This window comes from Peromyscus leucopus, chromosome 8b, assembly GCF_004664715.2.
Source record: "Peromyscus leucopus breed LL Stock chromosome 8b, UCI_PerLeu_2.1, whole genome shotgun sequence".
Classification (NCBI taxonomy): Eukaryota; Metazoa; Chordata; class Mammalia; order Rodentia; family Cricetidae; genus Peromyscus; species Peromyscus leucopus.
The window spans coordinates 90,901,964-90,926,062 of record NC_051086.1 but is presented as its reverse complement, the minus strand read 5'-3'; the positions used below and the strand labels follow the sequence as shown (position 1 = coordinate 90,926,062).

The 24,099-nt window shown below is 47.1% G+C and overlaps 3 protein-coding genes across 11 annotated transcripts in view; 2 read left to right on the top strand and 1 right to left on the bottom strand.

Moving 5' to 3' along the window:
- Positions 1-6,630, top strand: part of Nbr1 (NBR1 autophagy cargo receptor) — a 32,009-nt gene extending 25,379 nt beyond the window's left edge. For 5 of the 6 annotated variants that reach the window (XM_028856886.2, XM_037201136.1, XM_028856887.2 and 2 more), the window contains 4 exons: positions 505-596; positions 1,250-1,307; positions 1,973-2,078; positions 5,046-6,630. In XM_028856886.2, coding sequence (XP_028712719.1) covers positions 505-596; positions 1,250-1,307; positions 1,973-2,078; positions 5,046-5,219 — 430 coding nt within the window. In that variant the 3' untranslated portion in view covers positions 5,220-6,630. The remainder of the gene's footprint in view (positions 1-504; positions 597-1,249; positions 1,308-1,972; positions 2,079-5,045) is intronic. The other variant, XM_028856890.2, reaches the window with a different exon arrangement.
- A 73-nt stretch (positions 6,631-6,703) lies between these two features.
- Tmem106a (transmembrane protein 106A) lies at positions 6,704-13,477 on the top strand. Of its 2 annotated transcripts, XM_028856865.2 has the most exons (9): positions 6,704-6,815; positions 7,082-7,213; positions 7,892-8,118; positions 8,487-8,550; positions 9,948-10,101; positions 11,157-11,297; positions 11,398-11,441; positions 12,576-12,629; positions 12,946-13,477. In XM_028856865.2, exons 3-9 carry the CDS (start codon positions 7,911-7,913, stop codon positions 13,064-13,066), a joined length of 786 nt encoding a protein of 261 aa, XP_028712698.1. In that variant the 5' UTR covers positions 6,704-6,815; positions 7,082-7,213; positions 7,892-7,910; the 3' UTR covers positions 13,067-13,477. The 2 variants fall into 2 exon arrangements, with proteins under 2 accessions (XP_028712698.1, XP_028712697.1); XM_028856864.2 differs by lacking the exon at positions 6,704-6,815 and having other exon boundaries at positions 6,823-7,213.
- A 2,418-nt stretch (positions 13,478-15,895) lies between these two features.
- Positions 15,896-21,477, bottom strand: Ccdc200 (coiled-coil domain containing 200). 3 transcript variants are annotated; one of them, XM_037201128.1, is made up of 4 exons: positions 21,298-21,477; positions 17,419-17,821; positions 17,114-17,163; positions 15,896-16,121 (listed from the first exon to the last, which is right to left on the bottom strand). In XM_037201128.1, the coding sequence occupies exons 1-4, from the start codon at positions 21,385-21,387 to the stop codon at positions 16,095-16,097; spliced, it is 570 nt and encodes a 189-aa protein (XP_037057023.1). In that variant the 5' UTR covers positions 21,388-21,477; the 3' UTR covers positions 15,896-16,094. The 3 variants fall into 3 exon arrangements, with proteins under 3 accessions (XP_037057023.1, XP_037057024.1, XP_037057025.1); XM_037201129.1 differs by lacking the exon at positions 17,114-17,163; XM_037201130.1 differs by lacking the exons at positions 15,896-16,121; positions 17,114-17,163 and adding an exon at positions 17,171-17,262.
- Positions 21,478-24,099: the final 2,622 nt, after the last annotated feature.

Genomic DNA, 24,099 nt, shown 5'->3' with positions numbered 1-24,099 from the left:
CACAGTCTTACGTGAGGACTTGTCATTTAACTCAGTGTTAGAGCATTTGACTGGCAAGCATGAGGGCCTGGGTTAACAGAGAAGCCCTCATCCTCCATGTACTAACACAAAGAACAATTAGGAGACTAAATTCCTTAGGGATATATACCACAAACCCAGAAAGTATGTGAGTCTATGGATCTGGGCCAGTCTCTCCTACTAGTATAGAAAATATGGGAGCCCTGAACATAATTTAAACCACTCGGGAAACTAAACTGCCCATCTGTTAGCACCACCTGATGTAGGGGGAAGTGACCTGAGTGAAACCAGTTTTTCTAGCTGGATTGGGCTAAAGAGGAAGTCAGAGTAGAATGCAACCCTTCTGAGCAGATCCCCACATTCACACGTGATGGGGATCGGGAATGTGAAACCTGCAGAGACTCTGGCACTACTGCCCCGGGACTGTCTTCCAGCCACTGCTGTAAGTGCTTTTCAACCTCCCTCCAATATTGTGTCTTTCTAAAGGAGCTCCCCTTGCGTACAGCACGGGTCCCCAGAAGTGGATTCACCAGTTACCATCCAAGAAGTTCCTTCAGTCCCTGACCAGGTCAGAGGAGGTAAGGACAAGCTTCAGCTCTACCTCCCTTCCTTTGCTTCCTTCCACTGGAAGGTATCAACGGGCTGTCGGTTTTGGGGATGCGTGGCCTGTTTTAGAAACTTGCCCTTCTTCTCTCTTTCTGCACTCTTCCTTGGTGCTGTTTCTCCTCTCAAGTCTCTGTGGCGGCCTCTGGAGATAGGTGCTGCACTGCGGTGGGTGGGAAGGCGCCGCCGTGGAAGCAGGCCAGCCTGCGTGCCAGCCCCAGGCTTGCCTCTCCTCACCAGGTCGATGCAGCAGCTCAGCTAGTTGTGATGCCCCTGGGTCTGTCCCCTTATTCGAACCATCAGGACAGTAGCACTGTGAAGGAGTAAGTAGGTCCTCACAGTCACTTCTTCCTAAAACGCCAAACCTAAAACCATCTGAGAACCAACATATCAGTGTAATAGGATTATAGAAGTTTGTTTATTCAATGAAGTCACCTTGTATAGCATTTCTAGACTTTCTCAGTTACTTCAACCACTCACCGAACTTTTCTTAATAAAGAAGAGGAAAGAAGGAAAGGCTTCAGACACCCTGTTACCTTTCCACCTGCCTCAATAATAGCTTTGCTGGGTTGGGAAACACTAGGTGCTTGTGGACGCCGAATCTAACCAACAGCTCTTTTACTTTTAGAGCCCAGAGGCTCATCGGGACTTGTCAACAGCAGACAGAAGAGCTGTGACCACTCAAGGTAATGACCTTGTGAAGTCTCTTCAGAAGCAGGTGGACATCCCAGCACTGCTTCTGCTTAACTGAGCCTCTCGGAGCATGTGCTATCTTCGAGCACAGGAGGAGAGCCCTGGTTCCTCGTTAGTGCTAAAGCTTTTGACAACACTGGACAGAGAGAGAGCTAGCGCTTGTGTTAAGCATTCTCCCTTTTAGACAAAGGACTGCCCTAAAAGTCACCTCACCTGTAGTACCCAAGAAGACAGGAAGATCAAGCCCCATGTGCATTTTGGCCATTTTTTTTTCTTAGATACAGCTGCCTCTCTGGTCCCTATCATCTCAAATCAGTATCCAGAAAAATCACATTTCCTTTGCCAGGTGTTTTCTCTGAGATGTGCAGACAGATTGCTGACATCCATGTGTGCCCGTGACACATTAATTTTCAGCTGGGCTGGAACGCTGGCATGGTCACAAGGTGTACGTGTCCTCGGTGCTCCTGTCTTGTGCCAGCCAAGCCGAGCCCTGCATCAAACCAAGATTTGTAGCTCTGAAAACAGTTCATTCTCTTTTTTTCTACATCTAATTTTTTTTTTCTCTTAAGGATACCTCATTGTCTTTCGAGATTAGCGCCCACATTATCTTGTAAGGTCATGAATTTGTTTGGGGAGATAATTTGGTTTTCCTCTGTAGGCACCACAGTGGGAGCGGCATTGCCGGAGGACTGGTGAAGGGGGCTTTGTCTGTTGCGGCCTCTGCGTACAAGGCCCTGTTTTCTGGGCCGCCAGTCACTGCACAGGTCAGTGTGTGGTTTCTTTTCCTTAACTTCAGCCCCTCAGTCACCAGTACAAATGGCAGTGTCTTTCTGTCTGGATTGGCAATTAACATGGCATGGACTATATGTAGATTTATTCTTTGATGAACACATAGCCCTGCCATTTCCTATCTTTTTAATCAAGTTACTCTGGGGAGAAAAGGAAAAGAACCTAAAATTTGTTGAAGACCTACTACATGTACAGTTACATACATGTACAGGTGCTACTGGATGCATAAGACACACATTCCTGTCAACAACTCTGGGAAATTGGCCAAGCATGCACATTTTCAGGACAGGTAGGATACTATGCCAGTGCAGTCCATCAGCTTGAACATCTCCACCTACTGGGACAGAGGTTTCCTGGAAGTTAGTATCTGAACTGAGGCCTAAAGGACAAAGCAAGTGTTCCCCCAGGAAAGAATTTTAATACTGAATGTGGTAGCTCTCTCCTGTGGTCCCAGCTACTGAGGAGGCAGAAAGATTCTAAGTTCAAAGCCAGCTTGGGCTACATAGTGAAACCTTTACTCAAAATAAGATTTTAAAAGTGGTACAGATGTAGTTTAATAATGATAGAACTCTTGCTTAGCACCCTAGGTTCAGTCCCAGGGTCTTGTCTTCTTTGAAAAATAAAGTTGAGTAGCTAGTAAGAGCTGGCAGTGAGTGGATGGTGAATCGGATCTGGAGAGAAGAGTAAGAAAAGAAAAGGCGAGCTGTAAGTGCTGGGGTTTTATTTAAGGAATAGGAAGGTTTTTTGTTGTATTGTTTGGGGTTGGTTGGTTTGTTTGGTTTGGTTTTGGAACAGAGTCTCTCCCCATAACCCTGACTCTCCTGGAAATCACTGTGTAGACTAGGCTGTCCTTGAATTCACAGAACTCCATCTGCCTCTTGAGTGCTGGGACTTAAGGCATGTGGCACCACACCCCCATGGACAGACTTTGAGGATGTGATTTAATGTTATCACATTTGTTTCCAGTGAGGTCACTCTTCTACAGTATAGTGGTATAATGTAACCAGTAAAGGAATCCACATGAAAATCCACATATAGGTAGAAATTAAGGGTTTAAAAAATAACATAAAAAAGATAGAAATGTCAGAACTTGTCAGGATTAAGTGCTTAAAAACATGTCAAGGGGGCTGGGCAGTGGTAGCACATGCCTTTAATCCCAGCACTTGGGAGGCAGAGTTCTCTTGAGTTCGAGGCCAGCCTGGTCTACAGAGCGAGATCCTGGACAGGCACCAAAAGAACACAGAGAAACCCTGTCTCCAAACAGAAGTTAGGGATAAATGTCAAGCTTTAGCTTAGGTATTCAGCTGTGCCGTGCATTACAAGAAAATAGGCCAGTGAAACAACTCAGATGAGTAATGGTGCTTGCCACCAAGCCTTGAAAATCGTGAGTTCCAGTCCCTAGAAAGGGATTGGGAAGTTCCAGTCATCATGGAAGGAGAGAACTGATTCTCATGAGTTGTCCTCTGATGATCACATGAGCACCATACACACAAACAAAATACATAATGCCCCCCACCAATGAAAAGAGTTTATTATTTGGGTAGGAGTTGATCTAGTAGGTTTACTTAGTGATGAGTTTACTGTTTCTCCAGGTTAAAAGTAAAGCCATCTAGCATGTAGTTGGATGTGTACATCTCCATCATAGAGAAGAGATTTGACCTGAGGCTGAAGTTTGACAGTCATTTGCATACAGGTTCTAGCAGGAACTGTGTGATTGGATAGGATTAGCCAGGGAAAATGGAGAAGGCAGAAACGGCCTTTAAGGATAAGGCAACAGAGCTCTACAAAAACAAAACTTAGAGGGAAACAGACAGGGCCACTGCTGGGATTTGGGGAGGTTCATAAAGGGACAGTAGGCAGTGCTAAATGCTGCAGAGAGCTGTGACCCAGGAGTGAGGAATCTGACAGACAGTTCCCAAGTATGCTTCCCTTTCCCACAGCTAGCTATGTGGGGGAAGGGAGGTAAACACTAGTCCACATAAGGCAGAAGGAAGTGTTTATAAGAGACTTGAGGTTGACAAGCCTACCTGAACGATGTTATCAGTACAGAGGAGAGGAAAATTTCTAAGGTGGTAAAGGTAAAAAGAAAAATGTCTAAGTAGATTAAACCTGTCAAGGGTGATAGACTATTCTAAAATAAGCAGAAAGAGGGACTAGGGGTTATAGCTGAGTTAGTTATAGCTCAGTGGCAAAGCACATGTCTAGCATATGTCAGATGGAGACAGCATCTCAATGAGTTCAAGGCCAGCCTGATCTACATAGTGAGTTCCAGGATAGCCAGGGCTACATAGAAAGACCCTGTCTCAAAAGGGGGAGGGCGGGGATTTCTGTAAATAGGTGTTAGCTTCCTCTTAATGAGATCACTTCTATTTTGAGGGTAAAGAGACTGCCTGAGATAAAATTTCCCAATTCTGTATCCATCTGACTTGCATACCTGGTAAAGGTTGGTATCACATGCCATCTTCAGGATGTCTTTCTTGCTCATATTTGTCCCATCACCACAATTTTATGTTCACAAGTCTTCAAGGCTTCTTTTCATCTTGCACTTTAATTTTTCCTTGGCTGAAGAATGGGTGATTTTTGTTTGTTTGGGGTCTTGGAGGTAAGGGCTCACTCTGCAGAGCCCAGGCTAGCCCCAAACTTGTGTTCTTCCTCCAAGCTGGAATCACAGGTATAAGCCGTGCCTAAGCATGTTGCTTTTATCAAGTTCTCTGAAGCATTCATTGTCCTACTCTGCCCCCCCTCTCCTTGAACTGTGCACATACCTAGCCAGAGCACTCTTGACCCACTGATGTGTGAGGGAGACAGGAAAGCTGTACCTTTGCATCTAATTACCTAACCTTTTGAATAAGTCAGGAAAGACTAGGATGACAATATAATAAAGATTTGCAAGATAAGCAATTAGATTATACAGAAAATGGTCTACTTCTTGTCTTCAACAGCCCATCGTTTCTGAAGATGAGACAGCAGCCTTGATGGCCCATCTCTTTGAAATGGGATTCTGTGACAGGCAGCTGAACCTAAGGCTGCTGAGAAAACACAATTACAACATCCTGCAGGTTGTGACAGAGCTCCTTCACATCAACAACAATGACTGGTACAGCCACCGCTATTGAGGACCCATCTTGTATTAAATAACTGCCTGCTGCTCAGAGATGACCTTAGTCTGTCATTGAGGTGTGGCTGCAAGCCCTTGCTTGTTTTTAATCTGATGAATCTATATCGAGTGTCACTGAATTGTCAAAACAGTACCTGTTACAGTATTTTTTGGAGCAAATCAAAGACCAGAACTTAAATTTTCATTTTAGAAATGGGATAAGTAGTAGAAAGACAGTTTTCAGCTGATCTGGACAGAGCTCTCCGCTGTAGTATGTGGAAGTGTGTTACTTGGACTTCTGTAGACCGCTTTCCTTTTGCTTGTACTGAAGTTGAGTATTTTCCTTTGTTACATGTGGATGTTTTTGATGGGCTGTTAAATGTTAGTTTGGTTTTTGTTTTTTAAAGATTAACCTTGAATGTTTTCAAGAATTATTCTCCTAATTTCTGTAACCAACTCCAAGCTTCCTAGCTATGTGACATTAAAGGACAGCAGATCAAGAAAGTCATTTCCCTGTAAGACTTAGTTAAATAAGTAACCCTGTGCTTTCAAAAGACCCCAGTGGTGCGGTTGAGTGTTCACCTGGCAGGACGGAAGGGCATGCTAGTTAACCCACCGGCACCCATTGAGCAGTGATTGTTGAAGTTATTTTGCATAAAGTTTTATTTAAGGAAAAATCCTAGGTAGTGTAAAATATTTCGCTAATCGCATGGAGAAGAGGAAACCCCACCTGTTACATAAAAGGAAAAGGTAAATACAGCAGTCTTCTGTGACTGTCGGAGCAGATCTTAAGAACAGATACGTGCAAACATTCTTCTCGGTAAGGTTTGGGTACGTGTGAGGGACAAGGAAATGCTGGTGACTTCTGAACGTTGGTAACCCTCTTCTGAGGTGTCCAGCCCCAGAGAGAACAGGAAGTGCTGGATGGAGGCTAACCCACCAAAAGGTTAGTTTAACTCTAGGATAAATGAGAAGAAGCTTGCTTCCAGAATTCTAGGTCTCATTTAGTTTATCAAAGGGAGCTTTGGGTACAGGTGGTGAAAGAAAAGGTAACAAAACACTAAAGATTTTATTCATAAAAAGAGAAGGAATCTGGACCCCAGCTCAAAGGGGAAAGATAGTTAAAATAGTATTATTTAACTTAGTTGGTATTTATAATGGCGATTTTAATTACTCATAATCTGTTTATTTACAGTCTAACTCTTGAATGCTTCTAAATAAACCACAATTCAAACTGCAAGCCAACCAGGCCGTTTATTATTTAAAACGTTTTCATGGGGTTTGGGGTAGAAATGGAACCGCATGGTTGTGGGTAATGAGGTGGATTTGGAGTCGAACCTGTCTTGACCATCTGGGTCCAGTCGTTCCTTCCGTTGTACTTGTACATAACCGCTTAAAGAATTATGAATAAATGTCCTTTGAAACGCTTACCTGGACTAGTTAGTTGGTCCTTGCAGAATTTGTTTTCCCTTGAGCCGGAAGTGTCTTCCAGCGGCGGGCGCTCTGGGGGAGGGGCGGAGAGGCGGGGCCAAGCCTGCTTGGACTCCGAGCTTGAGCTTGTGATAAACGCGCAGCTCCGCAGTTTCAATTATGCTGAGGGCGTCGTCCACTTGGGGTAAGGCACTCCCGGGACCCCCTACCCTTACTTTCCCTTTTTAAAGCAAGAGCCCAGGGACATTTGGGCTTTCTCAGCGCCCAACGTAGTGCCCAAATGCGACTAACGGCCAGTGTGGTAGGATTTAAAATCCTTCCTCAATGAAGTCCTACCTTTCCCTTCCTTGCCCACCTGATGCCCTTGGCAAAATCCCTAGTAGAGAGGGAAACTTGGATCCTGGAAGCCAATGATCCCTGCTCCCCACCTGCCGCACATTCATCTCCCAGGTCTCCGGTGAAGGGAGCTGATCGTCCCGCCCTGGGGACCACCCCACCTTAGAAGCCCCTCTTCCCAAAGGAGCATTCCAGAAAATCCAGTCTTGCAGCTGAGAAGAGCCTGGAATCCCAGACCTAAACCAGGTGAGTACAGTGTCTTTATTTTAGTCCAAGAAGATCTAAGTATGTCTTAACGAGCTGCTTCGTTCCAGCCACTACTCGGGGCTTTTGGGGGAAAGTTCAGAATTATCCTTGACCTTTCCTAATGAAGACCAGACTCAAATGTGACAGTGAAGAACAGATTGAGCCTCCCTCCCAGTTCCTCTTCAAACGGCTTCTTAGCCACATCTCTGATCTCTCAATCAAGAAGCCCTGATTTTCTGTTATAGACAGACTCCAGAGTGGAAACCTCCCTTCTATACTCACAGGCTGACTTCGGCAATTCTGCCCTGGTGCTTGCTCTTGGATTTCTACAGAGTAATCCCTTGATTAGGGAGGACAAAGGGACCCTGCACTGCTGTGCTCCCCTCCCCCAGTCTTTGAAGTAAATGATAGTTCAGCTTTTCCTGGAAAAAAAATTCTACGTTCACTTATGGACGTCCCTTAAAGTGAAGTAACTTCTGCTTTTCTTTGGTTTTCTCTATTTGGACTCTCATTTTTAAAAAAGGCCCCAAGGCGCCGCCCACACCTCTCCTCTCTAAGCTAAGCTTGCTTGGATAATGGTAAGGCTTCTTGGCAATCTTGAAAACTGAAAACCAGAATTATATCTGGCATCAATGCCAACAGGCTAATAGCACTGAACCTTGTTTTATTTCTCATTAGTGAAAAACCCCGCTGAGCTATGGGTAAGGCATTCTCCCAGCTCACCTCTCAGCAGGATGAGGACAAGTCGCTCCTACCTGATAACCCAGCCAGAGCCAGCAAGGCTGCCAACTACTTCAGCAGGGGTAGCGGCAAACCACCGTACTCCCATGTGCCTTATGCAAGGGTTGCTGGTACCAGCTTTGTGATTTGTCCTACCTGCCTAGGCAATGGGGAGATCCCCCGAGGTGAGTAGCCCAAGGCTCTGGAAATACCCTTGGAACCAGGGAGAGATCCAGACTTGCCCCTCTGTATCTCCTGGAGTAGGTGGCCAGGCTAGTTCATGCTCTCTTAGTCTCAGACTGGCCAAGGAGAAATATTCAGGTCCTACCATTGCTGTTCCCAGACCTAGAGGAAAGTTTCTTGTCCCTCTGCTCCTCAGACAATACTGAGCTGCCAGCCTTCCCCCCTGTGTTCTCAATCCTGCTGTGGGATGGAGGCAGTGTGCTTCTGGCCCAGCTAGATGGAGTGGGAGGGTTCTTGGGGGAGGCTAGCACGGGAAATATTTGTCATGGACACTTCTTGGCCTCCTCTCTCACCCTCTTTCCCTCTACAGAGCTGGAGAAGCAGCTGGTAGCCCTCATCCCTTACGGAGACCAAAGACTGAAGCCCAGACACACGTGAGTGTCATCCATCCCTAGGGGCTGCCTCACCTTTCTCTTCTGGTTTATCGCCTGGTTTTTCCCCCATCCAGGACGTTCAAGTCACGCTGTGATTAAACTTACATTACCTTTGAGTTTCCAGGGATTGTCTTTTAAGAATGATAGTGTCAGCAGCTGGGACTGTGATTCACTGAGAGTTTGCATGAGGTGCTGGGTTTGATCTCTAGCCAAAATAAAAAAATAAAAAAGCGGGGTCAGGGAAGAAGATAAATGTCATAGTTTTGCTAATTACCCTTGATTCACAATGTAGACAATGTATATTGGAATATCAAACCCCATAAATATGTACACTTATATGTCAGTCAAAATATAACTTAACAAGAACAACAAAGGCCACATAGATCGCAGTAGATGTGAGCTCAGGCCATTTCGTGACTGTAAATCCTTCCAGGAGGGAACAGGTTGCCCTGGTTGCAGCTCCCTTTGTTATAACAGTTTAGATCTTGTGTTCTTCCTAAAAGAGGTAGAAAACCAGCCACTCGGTTCAGAAGCAGCCCTGGGTTTCAATGCATGTGGGTTTCAGATCACATTCAGCCCATGACCCTGTATGTGATCAGCATCCATTTGACAAGGATCCCTGCAACCTCCTCCAAAATCCCTCGGCTTCCACCTGAGAACTGTTGCCCGGCCTCCCCAGCCACTGTACTAAAAACAGACCCTATCTCAGGAAATGGCTGGGGGGTGGGGGGTACAGGGGCTTGCTGCCCAACCTGATGACCTGAGTTCAAACCCCAGGACCACATGGTAGGAGCAAAGTAACTCCCACAAGTTGCCCTCTGGCCTGCACACACATGCTGTTGCACATACATACAAAGTAAATCTGATAAAACTAGAAATGGTGTCCCTCATAAAATACTAGGTTCTTTCTAATTCATATCTCAGATTGAATTGCATGGATAGATAGTATCCTGTTCTGAGTACTGAATTTAATTAAATATTAAAACTCAGAGCTCTCAAAGAGTCATACAGATGGTTTCAAGTGGTGAGAGCAGCATTCATTGAGGTCTTGCTGTCTGCCAGGAACCATGATTAGTTTTTTTTTTTTTTTTTCCCTCTGTTGACTCATAGGAAATTCTGTGAAATAGATCTAATTATCTCCACTTTACAGACGTACTGGGCTTTTGAAGAGGTTAAGTATTACCATTCAGTGTTATTGGGTCAATGGGGATAGAGATCTGGGAATGGAAGCCATGTTAACTGCCTTCCAATCCTGTGCTGAACCACAGCTAGAGAGCTAAGTATCCAGTTGCCAGATTGTGTGCACCTGTCTGGAGAGGAGCCTCTGAATCCCCTCCTTAGATTGTCTTGGTGTTCTCAGACTTTTCTCCTCCATTCTGGGGCCTATTCTCACACAGGAAGCTCTCCGTGTTCCTGTCGGTGATCATCTGCCTGCTTGCTTTCTCCCTCACCATCTTTTTCCTGTATCCACGGTCCATTGTCGTGTACCCCGTAGGCCTCAACTCCTCCATGGTGACCTTTGATGAAACTCATATACGACTCAATATGACGGTAGGTGGTAGGTGTCCCTGATTTCATCCCTACCTTCTCCAAAACACTTCCATCTTCCTTGTAGCCTAAGGTGAAGGTACCAAGGATCTTGTGGTATGCAGAAGGATGCTGAGAGGCTACATGAGCTCCATAGTAGATTGTATGAGATTGGGGCTCTGCATAGTGAAGGGTTAGAATCTGGGCCAGATCATTCCGAGGGTAGAATAAGGATGTCAGGACAGAATGGAGAGAAACTGAGCAGAATAAAACTGAATCCTCAGCTAGCAAACTTTGATTGATTGATGGGTTTTCACTGTGTTGCCCTGGGCTCAAGTGATTCAGCCTCCAGAGTAACTGGACTGAGGGGATGTGTTGTGGAATATCATTTTAAGATGTGTTACATTTGTTTATGCTGTGGAACATTTGTTTTAATGATGCAAAGATGTGTTGCATTCTTTTATGTTGCATTTGTTTAACTCTGTGAAGCTGTGTTACTTTGTCTGTCTAAAATACCTGATGGGCTAAAAAGAGCCGAACAGCCAGTAGCAAGGCAGGAGAAAGGATAGGTGGGGCTGGCAGGCAGAGAGAATAAAACAGGAGAAATCTGGGAAGAAAAGATTGAGGAGCAAGAAAGGGAGGAGGAGGAAGACTTCATGGGCCAGCCATCCAGCAATACAGCAAGCCACGGAGTAAGAAGTAAAGAAAGGTATATAGACTAGAGAAAGAGGCAAAAGATAGATGGGAAAATTTAAGAAAAGCTGGCTAGAAACAAGCCAAGCTAAGGCTGGGCATTCATAAGAAAGAATAAGACGGCTGTGATTTATTTGGGAGCTGGGTGGCGGGTCCCCCAAAACAACCAAAGAGTAAAAACAACACCAGGGGGTGGACCACAGGACCTGGCTCGGTGTTACTCCTTAAGAGCCTTCAGAGTCACTAATAAATACTGTCCCTTGTGCCCTCGGCCCACCAGGGTAGGATGGGACTCAAGCCACAGAGCCAGGCTTCTGCAGCTGCTTGTGCTTTCCCTGTGGAGGGGAGCCATGCTCACCATTTCTTTTCCTTGCTGCCCTCTCCAGAATATCTTGAACATCTCCAACAGCAACTTCTATCCCATCACCGTGACACAGCTCACTGTAGAGGTTCTCCACCAGACCTCTGTGGTAGGCCAGGTCACCAGCAGCCTCCGCCTGCACATCGGACCTTTGGCCAGTGAACAGGTAACATCCCTCTTCCTGACCAGCCCTGCCCGCAGGTGTGGACATCTGTGGTAGTGGGAAGGGGCGGCCTCGGCTAATCTCGTGCCTTTTTGATTGACAGATGCCTTACGAAGTCGCCAGCAGGATTGGGGATAACAGCACATAGTAAGTACCCTTTGACCTCTTCTACCTTCTTCCTTGGCTTAAAAACCCGGTTAATATTCACTGAGGGGTTGGCGAGGGAAAGACGTTGGCCACCATGACCTGAGTTTGATCTTCTCGTCTTACATGGTAAAAAGAGGAGAACCCACTCCCATAAATTGTCCTTTGACAGCCACATATGTCATGACCTAAGTGTGCCTGAACACACACACACACACACACACACACACACACACACACACACACACACACACTTGGTGTTCTTTTAGTTTTTTTTTTGTTTGGTTTGGTTTGGTTTGGTTTTTTATTTTGTTTTTGTTTTTGTTTTTCGAGACAGAGTTTCTCTGTGTTGTTTTGGTGCCTGTCCTAGATCAACCACTGCCTGGCCTTGTTTTTGTTTTTTAAGACAGGGTTTCTCTGTGTAGCCCTGGCCCATCCTGGAACTCACTCTGTAGACCAGTCTGGCCTCAAACTCAAGATTTGCCTGCCTCTGCCTCTGCCTCTTGAGTGCTAGGATTAAAGGCATGTGCCACCAACACCTGGCAAACTATACTTTTTAATTTAAAAAATATCTAATTGGCTGCAGGCGGTGGTGGCACATGCCTTTAATCCCAGCACTCAGGAGGCAGAGGCAGGTGGATCCCTATGAGTTCAAGGCCAGCCTGGTCTATAGAGCTAGTTCCAGGACAGCCAAGCCAGTTACACAGAGAAACCCTGTCTCGAAAAACAAAACAAAAAAATCCACTTGGCTTTGTAATTGCTTCAGACTCAGGAACCTACATTTGACCTGCCCCCTCCTGGCAGGGTAAAAGTCCATCACCTCTACCTATTGGACCTAGATTAGAATAATGGGTAGAACTTGGTTAATCTTTACATGAGTTGGACTCTTTGAAGCTCTGTGGAAGAGTAGTATCTAGTTTTCTGCTGAGAGAGAGGCCAGCATATGTCTGAGCCAAGAACATGGATGGCCAGGTGGTCAGGCTCATCTTAGAGGATAAGGGATAAGGGGTTGAGAGAGGCATCTTGGAGGCCCCTGATGGGAGGCGAGCAAACTGTGTTGGCTTGTGGCTTGTAAGTCCCCTCTTTGAGATTCCCAACCATCTGTAAAAACAAGGCTCCCTCTTCTTTCCCTCTCAGCAAAATCTGTTCGTGGCTGAAAATCAAAGTCCACCATGTTCTTCTGCACATCCAGTAAGTATGGCGTGGGGCTCCCACATCTCCACCCCCGCGTCGGCCTCACCTCAGCTGCGTTTTATGAGGTAGAGTTGTGGTAGCTCACATCATGAGTCTTTGTTAGCTCCAGGGAACAGCAAGTCTGGGGCCTGTCCTAGACCTTACCTTGCTTAGGAGCCCTGTCTGGAGCTTCCAGAATACCGGTGTGGTAACTGCCCTGGTGTCCTGGCAAAGCAGGGGGCAGAAGGAAGTGGGCAGCGGGAGGTCCTAGGGAATGAGGCCAAAGCGGCCCCTTCCCTCCCAGCCGTGGCAACAAAGCCTACTTTCTCTCCAGGGGTGCTTTGACCTGCTCCTACCTGAGCCATCCACAGCAGCTGCCCTTCGAGAGCTTTGAATATGTGGACTGCAGGGAGAACATATCAGTGCCCCACCTGGAGAGCCCTCGGCCAGCCTAACAGCGCTGCCCCGGTCCTGCAGGCTCCTGCAGGCTGTCTGCATCTCAACTCCATGGAGCTCAAGGAAGGACTCGCCGAAGGAAGCAAACTCCTCTGACACCCTCAGCACAAGGAGCTTCTTGAACCATGCCGTAGGCTCTGACTCCTCAGATGTCCCAGAGTCACTCTGACAGTCCCCACCTCTAGTCCTCTGTGCTGAGAACTGTCTGACTGTCCTGGGGCTGAACATGGTTGCCCGGCTCTCCCAGGGTGGGTCGTCAGTTGGAATGAAGAGAAAGCTTATCTAGATTATTTTAACAGCACAGATGAATCCTTTTCATGTTCTCCCAGTTATAGTGGCCTTGAGGACATGCAGTGCTGTCCCCAAGGTCTCTTTAGGTGACTATAAATGTTCTCTTGTGCTGTCTGCTATGGTCATGTGGTAGTGATGGTGGTGACGGCCTGCTTCTCTCGACCTGCATACGACACCATCTAAACCTCTTCTCTGTAGAGCAGCTTTAATGTTATCGTCACAGCAGAAGCTAAAGTAGCTGAGGAGAGGCCATCTGGTCTACCCTAGACCAAAGGCAGAGTCATTTGAAAAGGTATTTATTAAAGGTAAGTTTCTAAGTAAGTTTCTCACAATCCAGAGCCCATGTGAGTATTCACAGGTAGGTCAGGCAGAAGAGTATTCCCAGTGGCTGTGTTCAAAAAGCCTGAAGGACATAAAGCTTTTAAATGTCAGGACAGAGCTGTGGGCTCCCATGGGTTCTCCGCTCTGCATCAGGCCCACCCTCTGTTCCCAAGGCCTCTGCTGTCCCCTGGGCCTTGACTGAAGAATGATAGATTCACCAGAACTGGACGATCCCTCCTTGCCTGTCTTGTGCACTGAAGCCAAACCCCAGGTAACCCCCAGGCTCCCCCTGGACTCCAGATAGAGGCGGTATCTGTATTGCAGGAGAGCAGGAATGTGTGTTCACTAAAGCCAGCTAGCTTTGCCCTTTAGACAGGTGGAGGGACGAGCGTGGTGGGTGTGGTGGGGAAAGCTGAAGTTGAAGGTGGATGGATACAAGGACATAGGTGACAGAACTATATAACTAGCTGGGACTACAAGGAGGGAGGGGAGTCTGTCGTTGCCAAGCCAGGGTTAAGGGACCAACAAAACACAGAGACTCAGGGAGGTCAGGCTGAGGTTGCGATGTATAAACCACCAAATGTGAAAGGTTTTTAATCAATAAATTCGATTGAGCCATGTTGAAGGAAAATGGGGTTCCTGGGCAGATGAGTGAGGATGCTGGTATACACTCCACACCTCAGACCATTTCATTTTCTGTGTGCCTGCATGCGGAGGTCAGGGCACAACCTTGGGTGTCCTTCCTTGGGTACTTTTTTTTTTAATGTGTTTTATTTTGAGCCAGGGTCTCATTGTGGAGCCCTGACTGTCCTGGAACTCACTATGTAGACAAGGCTGGCCTCAAACAGAGATCTGCCTGCTTCTACCTCCCCGGGGCTGGAATTAAGGTGTGTGCCACCATGCCTGAGTTTTTGTTTTGTTTTGTTTTCTGAGACAGGGTTTCTCTGTGTAGTTTTGGTGCCTGTCCTGGAACAGGCTCTCTAGACCAGGCTGGCCTCGAACTTACAGAGATCCACCTGTCTCTGCCTCCTGAGTGCTGGATTTAAAGGTGTGCACTACTGCCCAGCTGACAAGCCCTATCCTTAAAACAGTCAAGGTCCAGGGATCTACCTATCTCTGCCTCCCTGGTCCTGGGATTAGGGAGCACGTGCCACCATGCCCAGTTTTTCTCACATGGGTTCTGAGGATTAAACTAAGGCCTTTGTAGCTGCAAGATGATCACCTGTGTTCCCTCCCCAGGCTTCAAACCTTTGTGCTGATAGGCATGTAGACTTCCAAGACCTTCCGAAACATGTTCTGTTTCTCTGACTTCTAAGAGATTACCCCCAGAGGCTTTTTTCCATTGTGTATTCCTAAACTGTCTTTGAACTTTAATATTCCTGTTCCAAGCCAGTTCTCATTCTGTCCAGGCCATCCCACTCAGGCATCATCCCTAGACTATACATAGTAAGACAGGGCTCCTTACCCAAAGGTGATGCTCCATGGACTAATATGAAATGACCCATTGGTCCCCAGTTATGACTGACATGTCTGAGGGAGGCCTTCTCAGCACTGGAGCAGAAGGGACTTCACAGGACTCGTGTGTCTTCCTGGAGGCTGATTTTAAGGGCTCCCAGTGCTGCCTCCTCTTCCAGCGTGGGCTGGTGAAGAAGGGAGATCTGGAGTTTTGGGGGTCTCCTGGCCCTCTGCTAAATGGAAAGTATGACACCCAGGAAGACAGAGGCCTGAGGACTTTAGCAGGCCAGCCCCTTGCCCCTTTCTAAGGTCATGTGTCCTCAGCCCAGTGAGACAGTACCCTCCCTGCGTCACCCGCCTAACAGCTCAATACCTAATATGTACACACACACACACACACACACACACACACACACCCCGAGCGGACTGTGCAAAGCTTGGACATCCATCCCTACCTGCTCCCTCTTCCCACTGCACTCTAGTGCGAATGGCGGCCCCTCCCTTCTTAGGCTGTATCTCAGTAAGCTTGGTTAGAGTGATGGTCATTAATAAGCCCAGGTGTCTGTCATCACTGGATGAGGAACAGTGGTAATAGCTGTAGGAGGCGCTAGCATGAGGTGGGCTCAAGACCATGTTCTCCCTTGGCTTGGCCCCAAACAGTGTGGACTCGACTTCTACTCTCGTCCATCCTGGACCTCCAGGTGTGGGTCCTTCTGCCCTCCTCCCCCATCCCCTGCTCAGGAAGCCGACCAGCCTCCTGGTTCTTTCCAGGAATCACATTTTAATCCCAACTAGCCTCCTCTCCAGATGTGGCTGGCTTTTTGGAGTAGACAGGTTGCGAGTGGAAAGAAAGTGTGGTTACTGTCTGTCTTTTGTTGCTGTCTAGGTTTTTTGTTTTGTTTTTTGGTTGCTTTTCTTTTTGCTTTGTGTTATCATCAGGTCTTGGAGTCCATCTCTGGATCACCACTGCTGGATGTAATTAGTCGACTGAAAAAGTGAGGAGACAGGAGGCAAAACAAGTTAGTCGTTTCTGGGTGGGCTGCTTTCGGAATACTGTGTTCCGTCTCTGAGGCCAGAGGACTCAAAGTCAGATAAAGACAGAGCAGCTGTTCCTCTGCCCAAAGCCGCTGAGAACCTGCACGGGTGTCCTCGCCCTCGGGCCGCACCCCACCCACTCCTGCCCTTTCAGACTCTGATTGGGAGTTACCCGTTGGTAGTCTGGCCTGTGGCTCAAGCCTACAATCTCATCTACTTGGGAAGCCGAAGTGGGAAGAGCACAAGCTCAAGGCTTGCCTGGGGGACAGAGAGGGTTCAAAGTGAGCCTGGGAAACTTAAGATCCTGTCTCAAAATTTTGAAGCGGGAGGCTAGAGAGAGAGCTGGCAGTGAGACTGCTTGATGGGGCCACCGCACTCTGGAGGCAGAGGCAGGGGGATCTCTGAGTTCCGGGGCAGCCTGCCTGGTCTATAGAGGGAGTTCCAGGACAGCCGGGGTTACACAGACTTGAAGAAAAGAGGGGGTGGAGAACGGGAGGAGGAACGAGAGGGGGATCTGTGGTTGGTATGTAAAATGAATAAAAAATGTATTAAAGAAAAAAATAGCAATGAGAAGAAAAGAAGTGCTAGCTGATCTTGGAGGACTGGAGCTCTGTTCCCAGCACCCACGGCAGCTCACAACCGCCTGTAACTCCTGCTCCGTTGCTGGCCGCTGGCCGCCTCAGACACCTGTGCAATACGCTTTAGAAACGACTCTCTCTTTTTTTTTTTTTTTTTTAAGTAAAAAATTTTGTTTTGAAAGGAAGGTGGCATAGAGCAGAACGGAGCGGAGCAGTCGGGGGCAGAGCGCTTGCCTGGCATGCACAAGGCCCTGGGTTCAATCCCCAGTCCCACCAAAGTAATTTCAAAACAAAACCCAGAAGTGACTTTTAAATGACTCCAGTCCTCTCCCGGGGCCCCTGCTAAGAAGCCCTCTTGCCTCTCACCGTGAGTCGGGAATATGTAGAAGAGCTAGCCTGGCATGCACTCGTGGGACCTGATAAAGACAAAGCACAAATCACTCACCTGGGAGTTGCTAAGGAGGCTGGGGGTGGGAGCAGGCTTTTCCTGGGTCAAGGCACAGATTGAACCTACGCTGAAGAATTCCCAAGAGGAAGCCATTCTGTGAGTCCCCTGTTCTACGGTTTACAGGGCTCAGTTTTATCTGCCAATAAAGGCTACTGGTGCTGGGAAGGGTCAGAGAGGACAGGGGCCAGGGTGGGCGCAAGGGTCTCCAAGGTGGTACACTCACCAGGACCTGGAAGGATTGGGGGTCCACGTGTTCTGCAGGATTGCTGTCCGTCTTTTGGGGCCCCAGCTGGCTGAGGCTGGCTGGGGCCTTGCCTTTGGGTGCCCTTCTGTAGGTCATCCTTGAAGGTGCTCTGTGTGGGAGGGGCTTGCTCCTTTGGTGGCTTTGGCCCAGGTGGTGGCTGTGGGTCTGCCTGTCCCTGTGTCTGCTGTTTGGTAGGTGGCAGAGGAGGCCCTTTTGAATCCTGAGGCCCCTTTGAATCCTGAGGCCCCTTGGAGTCCTGAGGCCTTTTTGAATCCTGAGGCCCCTTTGAATCCTGACGTGGCTGAGATTTTTTCTCAGAATGCTGTCTCTTCTCTTCCTGTTTCTTCTCTTCCTGTCTCTTCTCTTCCTGTTTTTTTGCTTCCTAGCAAGAAACCCCCAGCACGTGACAGTCTGTGTCCTCACCTCACTTATCTGCAAGATGAACTCTGGGTTGCGGAGCCCAGAGGACAAAGGGGAAGCGCAGTGTCTCTATCCCCTGGAGTTAGAGGATGAAGCTAGGCCTGGGCTGTCTCCTTCCCTGACAGAGTACCCAAGCATGGTTCTGAGTCCCATTCTCAGTCAGCTAATTCCTGGGGCTGGAAAGATGGCTCTGTAGTTCAGAGTGCGTGTATTAGTCCTCCCACCACCCACATCAGTAGTTCACGGCTGCCTGGAACTCCAGCTCCAGGGTTATATATTAAAACAGGTTTTCTGGATATGGTGGCACACACTTAAAATCCCAGAACTTGAGAGGTAGAGGCAGGAGAATTGCCACAAGTTGGAGGCCATTCAGGCTGGCACCACAAGCCAGGGCTGCAGACTGAGACTCAAAACCAAGGAGCTGGGTAATAATAGCTCAGCTGGCGAAGTGCTCGCTTTACCGGCGTGAGGACCTGAGCTGGGTTCCGCAGAACTCACGATAACAAGCTGGCCGTGACGGCCCATATTTACAACCCCAGCACTGGGACCCCAGAGGTCGGAGGATCTCTGGAGCTCAGTGACCAGCCAGCCCAGCTTACTTGACAGGCTTCGGAACCATGAGGAACCCTGTCTCAAAAAGCAAGATGGGCAGCGATGTGGGTGTGGGCATTTAATCCCAGCACCCGGGAGGCAGAGCCAGGCTGATCTCTGTGAGTTTGAGGCCAGCCTGGTCTACAGAGTTAGTTTCAGGACAGGCACCAAAGCTACACAGAGAAACCCTGTCCCGAAAAAATCAAAAGCAAGATGGATGGTGACTAAGGAACAGCAAAGGCTGTCCTCCCCCTCTACATACGTGTTCACATATGTGCACGCCCAAAGTGTGTCTGTACACACAAAAAACAAATACTGGTTCACCTGTGTCCTCTGACTTTATGTGTGGTTACCAGAAAATATAAATTCAGGCCTGGAGTTGTAGCTCAGTAGCGTAACACTACTTCCCCAGTGTGCAAAGCCCTGGGTTCCACCCCAGCACCTCCCACCATAAAAATCTTACTCATGTGGCACACATTAAGTTTTTAATGGACAGTACTGTTTCAAAGCATTTGCAAGGAATTATTCTTTTTTATTTGTATGGATGTTTTTGCTTGCATGTATGCATGCATACGTGTATGTATGCATGTGTATCACATGCATCCCTGGTGCCCACAGGGCACAGAAGGGGATATCAGATCTCCTGGAACTGGAATTACTTGCGGATATGAGCCATCCTGTGACGCTAAGAACCAAACCTGGGTCCTCTAAAAGAGTAGCCAGTGTTCTTATCCACTGTGCCATCTCTCCAGCCCATTTTTATAATTACGGATATGTGAAGGAAGGGGTATGTGCATGTGAGGGCCGCTGCCTGTGGAGCTGGATGTGCAGGCGCCATGAGCTGCCTCTACAAGGGTACTGCAGGAAAAGGAACTTGTGTCCTCCGGAAAAGCACTCTTTTTTTTTTTTTTTTTTTTTTTTTAATGTATACAGTGTTCTACTTGCATATATCCCTTTAGGCCAGAAGAGAGCACCAGATCTCATTACAGATGGCTGTGAGCCACCATGTGCTTGCTGGGAATTGAACTCAGGACCTCTGGAAGAACAACTGATGCTCTTAACCTCTGAGCCATCTCTCCAGCCCCGGAAGAGCACTCTTAACCACAGAGTCATCTCTACTCATCTCTCCAGCCACAGGGACACCTTTTTTTTTTTTTTTTTTTTTTTTTTTTGTTGAGGACCGAACCCAGCAGAGCTAAATTCCCAACCCCGACACTTTGTTTTTATTAAAAGCATTTGAGCTCAGGAAGAGTATTTGCAGCCCTTCCAAAGGGTCCACAGTAGGTTTCTAGCACTCACATCGGCCAGCTCACAAACACATGTAACTAGTTTCATGGGTTCTGACACCTTCTTTTGACCCCTAAGGGCACGGACATACAACATGCAGACACACACACACACACATAAATAAAATAAATATGGACTGAAGAGATGGGTCAGTGGTTAAAAGCACTGGCTTCTCTCTTCCATACAACCCAGGTTAAATTTCCAGCACCATATGATAGCTCACACTCATCTGTAACTCCAGTCTTGGGATCCAACACTCTCTCCTGGCCTCCAGTGGCACCAGGCACACATATCATACACAGACATACATGCAAGCAAAAAGCACATACATACAAAAATAAATCTTAACTATATGTACATAGGTGTGGTGGAATACACCTTTAATCCCTGCACTCAAGCAGAGGCAGGTGAATCTCAATAAGTTCAAGATCAGTCTGGTCTACATAGTATACTCCAGGCCAAGTAGGGCTACATGGTGAAACTCAAAAAAAAAAAAAAAAAAGAAAGAAAAACATCCATATAAGAAAAGTATTTAGTCAGCCATGATGTCATATGCCTGTAATCCCAGAATTTGGGAAATGGAGGCAGGAAAATTGTGATTATTAGGTTAGCCTGGTCTATACAGGGCTACATAGTAAGACTCTACCTCCCACCAAAAACTAAGTAAAGAAAACAAACAAACAAACAAAAATACAGTTGAAAAGCCGGGTGGTGGTGGCGCATGCCTTTAATCCCAGCACTTGGGAGGCAGAGGCAGGCAGATCTCTGAGTTTGAGGCCAGCCTGGGCTACAGAGTGAGTTCCAGGAAAGGCACAAAGCTACACAGAGAAACCCTGCATCGAAAAACCAAAAAAAAAAAAAAAAAAAAAAAAAAAAAAAACAGTTGAAAAAGATTCACACAAGTTCTGCCAAAGATGCTGAGAAATGTAAATTGAATACTGTGGGGTTGTTTGTCTGTTTTTGTTGATGTTTTGAAACAGGGTTTCTCTGTGTAGCTTTGGTGCCTGTCCTGAACCTTGCTCTGTAGACCAGGCTAGCCTTGAACTCACAGCCACCTGGCTCTGCCTCCTGAGTGCTGGGATTAAAGGCGTGCGTGCCCCACCACTGTCCAGCTTGAATACTCTAATTTTATATACAAATTAAATATAAACCAGTTCATTCTCACTAGCCACATAGCAAGGATTCAGTTGCACACAGTTTCAGGCCATGTACACACACTAGTCTCAACTAGTTACTAGGAGGCTGAGGTAGAAGGAACTTTTGAGCCCAGAAGTTCACAGTCAACCCAGGCAACAGAGTGAGACCTCATCTCTTCAAATACCCTTTTGGGACTCATTTCCCCCTCCACCCACCTACAACGGGAAAACTGAGCTAGCTTGCCTCCTACCCCAGGAAACAACATTCACAAGCTCACCATCCACTTCCTAGGAAGTCTGTCATCCTTTTCCACTCACACTTGCCCCCTGGAGGACCCTGATGATGCACCAAGCCCCTGCATGCACCTGCTCCTGCTGCTGCCCCCTGGAGGACCCTGATGATGCACCAAGCCCCTGCATGCACCTGCTCTTCCTGCTGCTGTACCATCATCGCCTTCCTCCGTTCCAAAGCCATCTGTCGACGCCGAGCCTCCCAGTGGTAGGCACTACCCATGATGATACGGTGATAGCCCCAGCAGGGTGTGAGGGCAGGAAGAGCCCAAAATGATGCCACTGCACCCAAACTCCTCTGTTGCCTCCCACCCCAGCCACACTGTCTGTTACCCGGACCACCTCACAATGTAGCCACTGCCAGGGCAACTGGGCAGCCCCCTGAAGTGTTGGAGGTTGAGGCCTTATCCCCAAGGCTCATGGGGAATGCTGTAAGTCCTCCAGAGTCTTGAGGAGGAAAAAGATACAGTCCCTGGGGTTTCAGTGGACCCTGAAGACTATTTTGGTTTTTTTTGTTGTTGTTGTTTTTGTTTGTTTGTTTTTGAGACAGGGTTTCTCTGTGTAGTTTTGGTGCCTGTCCTGGATCTTGCTCTGTAGACAAGGCTGGCCTTGAACTCACAGAGATCTGCCTGGCTCTGTCTCCCGAGTGCTGGGATTAAAGGCATGCGCCACCACCACCCGGCATAGAATATTATTTTTAAAGTGTGTTACTTTTTTAATGTTGCATTTGTTTAACTCTGTGAAGCTGTGTTACTGTGTTTGTCTCAAACACCTGATGGTCTAATAAAGAGCTGAATGGCCAATAGCGAGACAGGAGAGAGAAACAGGCGGGGCTGGCCAGCAGAGAGTATAAATAGATGGAAAATTCTGGAAGGAAAAAAAAAAAAAGATGTAGCCAGAGAACAAGGAGAGTTGGACTCCAGGGGCCAGCCACCCAGCTACACAGCAAGCCACAGAGTTAGGAGTAAGATTTACAGACGTGGGGCTGAAGAGATGGCTCAGTGGTTAAGAGCACTGACTGCTCTTCCAGAGGACCCGAGTTCAATTCCCAGTACCCACATGGCAGCTCACAACTGTCTGTAATTCCAGTTCCAGAGGACCCAATATCCATGGCAAAACACCAACATACATAAAATAATAAATAAATAAATAAATAAATAAAGATTTACAGACGTAAGAGAACAGGAAAAGCCCAAAGGCAAAAGTAGATGGAATAATTTTTTTTTTTTTTTTTTTTTTTTTTTTTTTTTTTTTTTTTTTGGTTTTTCGAGACAGGGTTTCTCTGTGTAGCTTTGCACCTCTCCTGGAACTCACTTGGTAGTCCAGGCTGGCCTCGAACTCACAGAGATCCTCCTGGCTCTGCCTCCCGAGTGCTGGGATTAAAGGCGTGCGCCACCACTGCCCGGCTAGATGAAATAATTTAAAGTTAAGAAAAGCTGTCAAGAAACAAGCTAAGCTAAAGCTGGGCGTTAATAATTAAGAACAGGGGCTGGAGAGATGGCTCAGTGGTCAAAAGCACAGGCTGCTCTTCCAGAGGTTCTGAGTTCAATTCCCAGCACCCACATGGTGGCTCACAACCATCTGTAATGAGATCTGGCGCCCTCTTCTGGCCAGCAGTCATATATGCTGTATACATAATTTAAAAAAAAAAAAAAAAAAAAAAAAACACACCTCTGTGTGTGATTTGTTTGGAAACTTGTTGGCAGGCCTCCCAAAAAAGAGCAAAAACAACCAACAACAGGGATCAGCTTGAGTTTTAGGGTCAGATGCAGGTTTAATCTTGGCTGTGTCACCTACTAAGCTGAGGGAACTTGGGCAGGCCACTCAGTGTTTCAGAGCCCCGCCCTGTATAGGATGCTGGTATGCTTGGAAAACGCCTGCCTTCAAAGTGGGGGACTCGGCTATGAAAAGCTGGAAAGAACTGTCCCAACTCTGATGTGGGACAGGAGGGGTGCTTTGTCTTGCTGGATCCTTCTTCAGTAAAAGGGTGACAGTTCCTTCTCTCAGCACCCAGGGGTGCTCTCTCATCTGCAGCACTGGGTACTTCAAAGTGATAGGATACAATAGATAAAAATGGACTTGTCACTGGCCTTAAAAAAAAAAAAAATGGAGGGCTGGAGAGATGGCTCAGTGGCTGCTCTTCCAGAGGTCCTGAGTTCAATTCCCAGCAACCACTTGGTGGCTCACAACCATCTGTAATGAGATCTGGTGTCCTCTTCTGTATACAAAATAAATAAATAAATCCTTAAAAAAAATTGGTACTGGTATTTTGTGTGCTAGTCAAACTACCACTGATTTATATCCCTAGTCGTCTTTTTACCCTTTTAAAAATTATTTATTTTGGGTTTGCCAAGACAGGGTTTCTCTGTGTAGCCCTGGCTGTTCTGGAACTTGTTCTATAGACCAGGCTGGCCTCGAACTAGATCTGCCTGCCTTTGTCCTGTGCCACCATAGCCTGGCTCTTCTGTTTGTTTACCTTTTTAAAAAAGTTTAAGTTAGGGGCTGGAGAGATGGCTCAGAGGTTAAGAGCACTGCTTGCTCTTCCAAAGGTCCTGAGTTCAATTCCCAGCAACCACATGGTGGCTCACAACCACCTGTAATGGGATCTGGTGCCCTCTTCTGGCCTGTGGGGATATGTATAGACAAAACAATGTATACATAATAAATAAATAAATCTTTAAAAAAAAAAAAAAGTTTAAGTTAGGTTCTCACTAAGTTACCAGACTGGTCTTGAACTTAAGACCCTTCTGCCTCAGCCTCTCAAGGAGTTGAATTACAAGTTTGTACCACTAAACCCAGCTTGGACATTCATCTTCACATCATGTTTATCTTTGTATAAACTAACTCTAAAAAGTGGGGCCACGATGGCTCATATGTCTAATCCCAGAATCCGAGGAGCTAAGGGAAGGGGAATGCTACAAATTCTAGGCCAGCC

Coding starts and splice junctions, on each gene's coding strand:
- Tmem106a (XM_028856865.2), top strand. CDS start 7,911: ATGGGTAAGGCATTCTCCCAGCTCACCTCTCAGCAGGATGAGGACAAG. Junction 8,551..9,947: donor AGACTGAAGCCCAGACACAC/GTGAGTGTCATC, acceptor ATTCTCACACAG/GAAGCTCTCCGTGTTCCTGT. Junction 12,630..12,945: donor CATGTTCTTCTGCACATCCA/GTAAGTATGGCG, acceptor CTTTCTCTCCAG/GGGTGCTTTGACCTGCTCCT.
- Ccdc200 (XM_037201128.1), bottom strand. CDS start 21,387: ATGGGTAGTGCCTACCACTGGGAGGCTCGGCGTCGACAGATGGCTTTG. Junction 17,822..21,297: donor TACAGCAGCAGGAAGAGCAG/GTGCATGCAGGG, acceptor GTTTCTTGCTAG/GAAGCAAAAAAACAGGAAGA. Junction 16,122..17,113: donor CTACATATTCCCGACTCACG/GTGAGAGGCAAG, acceptor TCACTTTTTCAG/TCGACTAATTACATCCAGCA.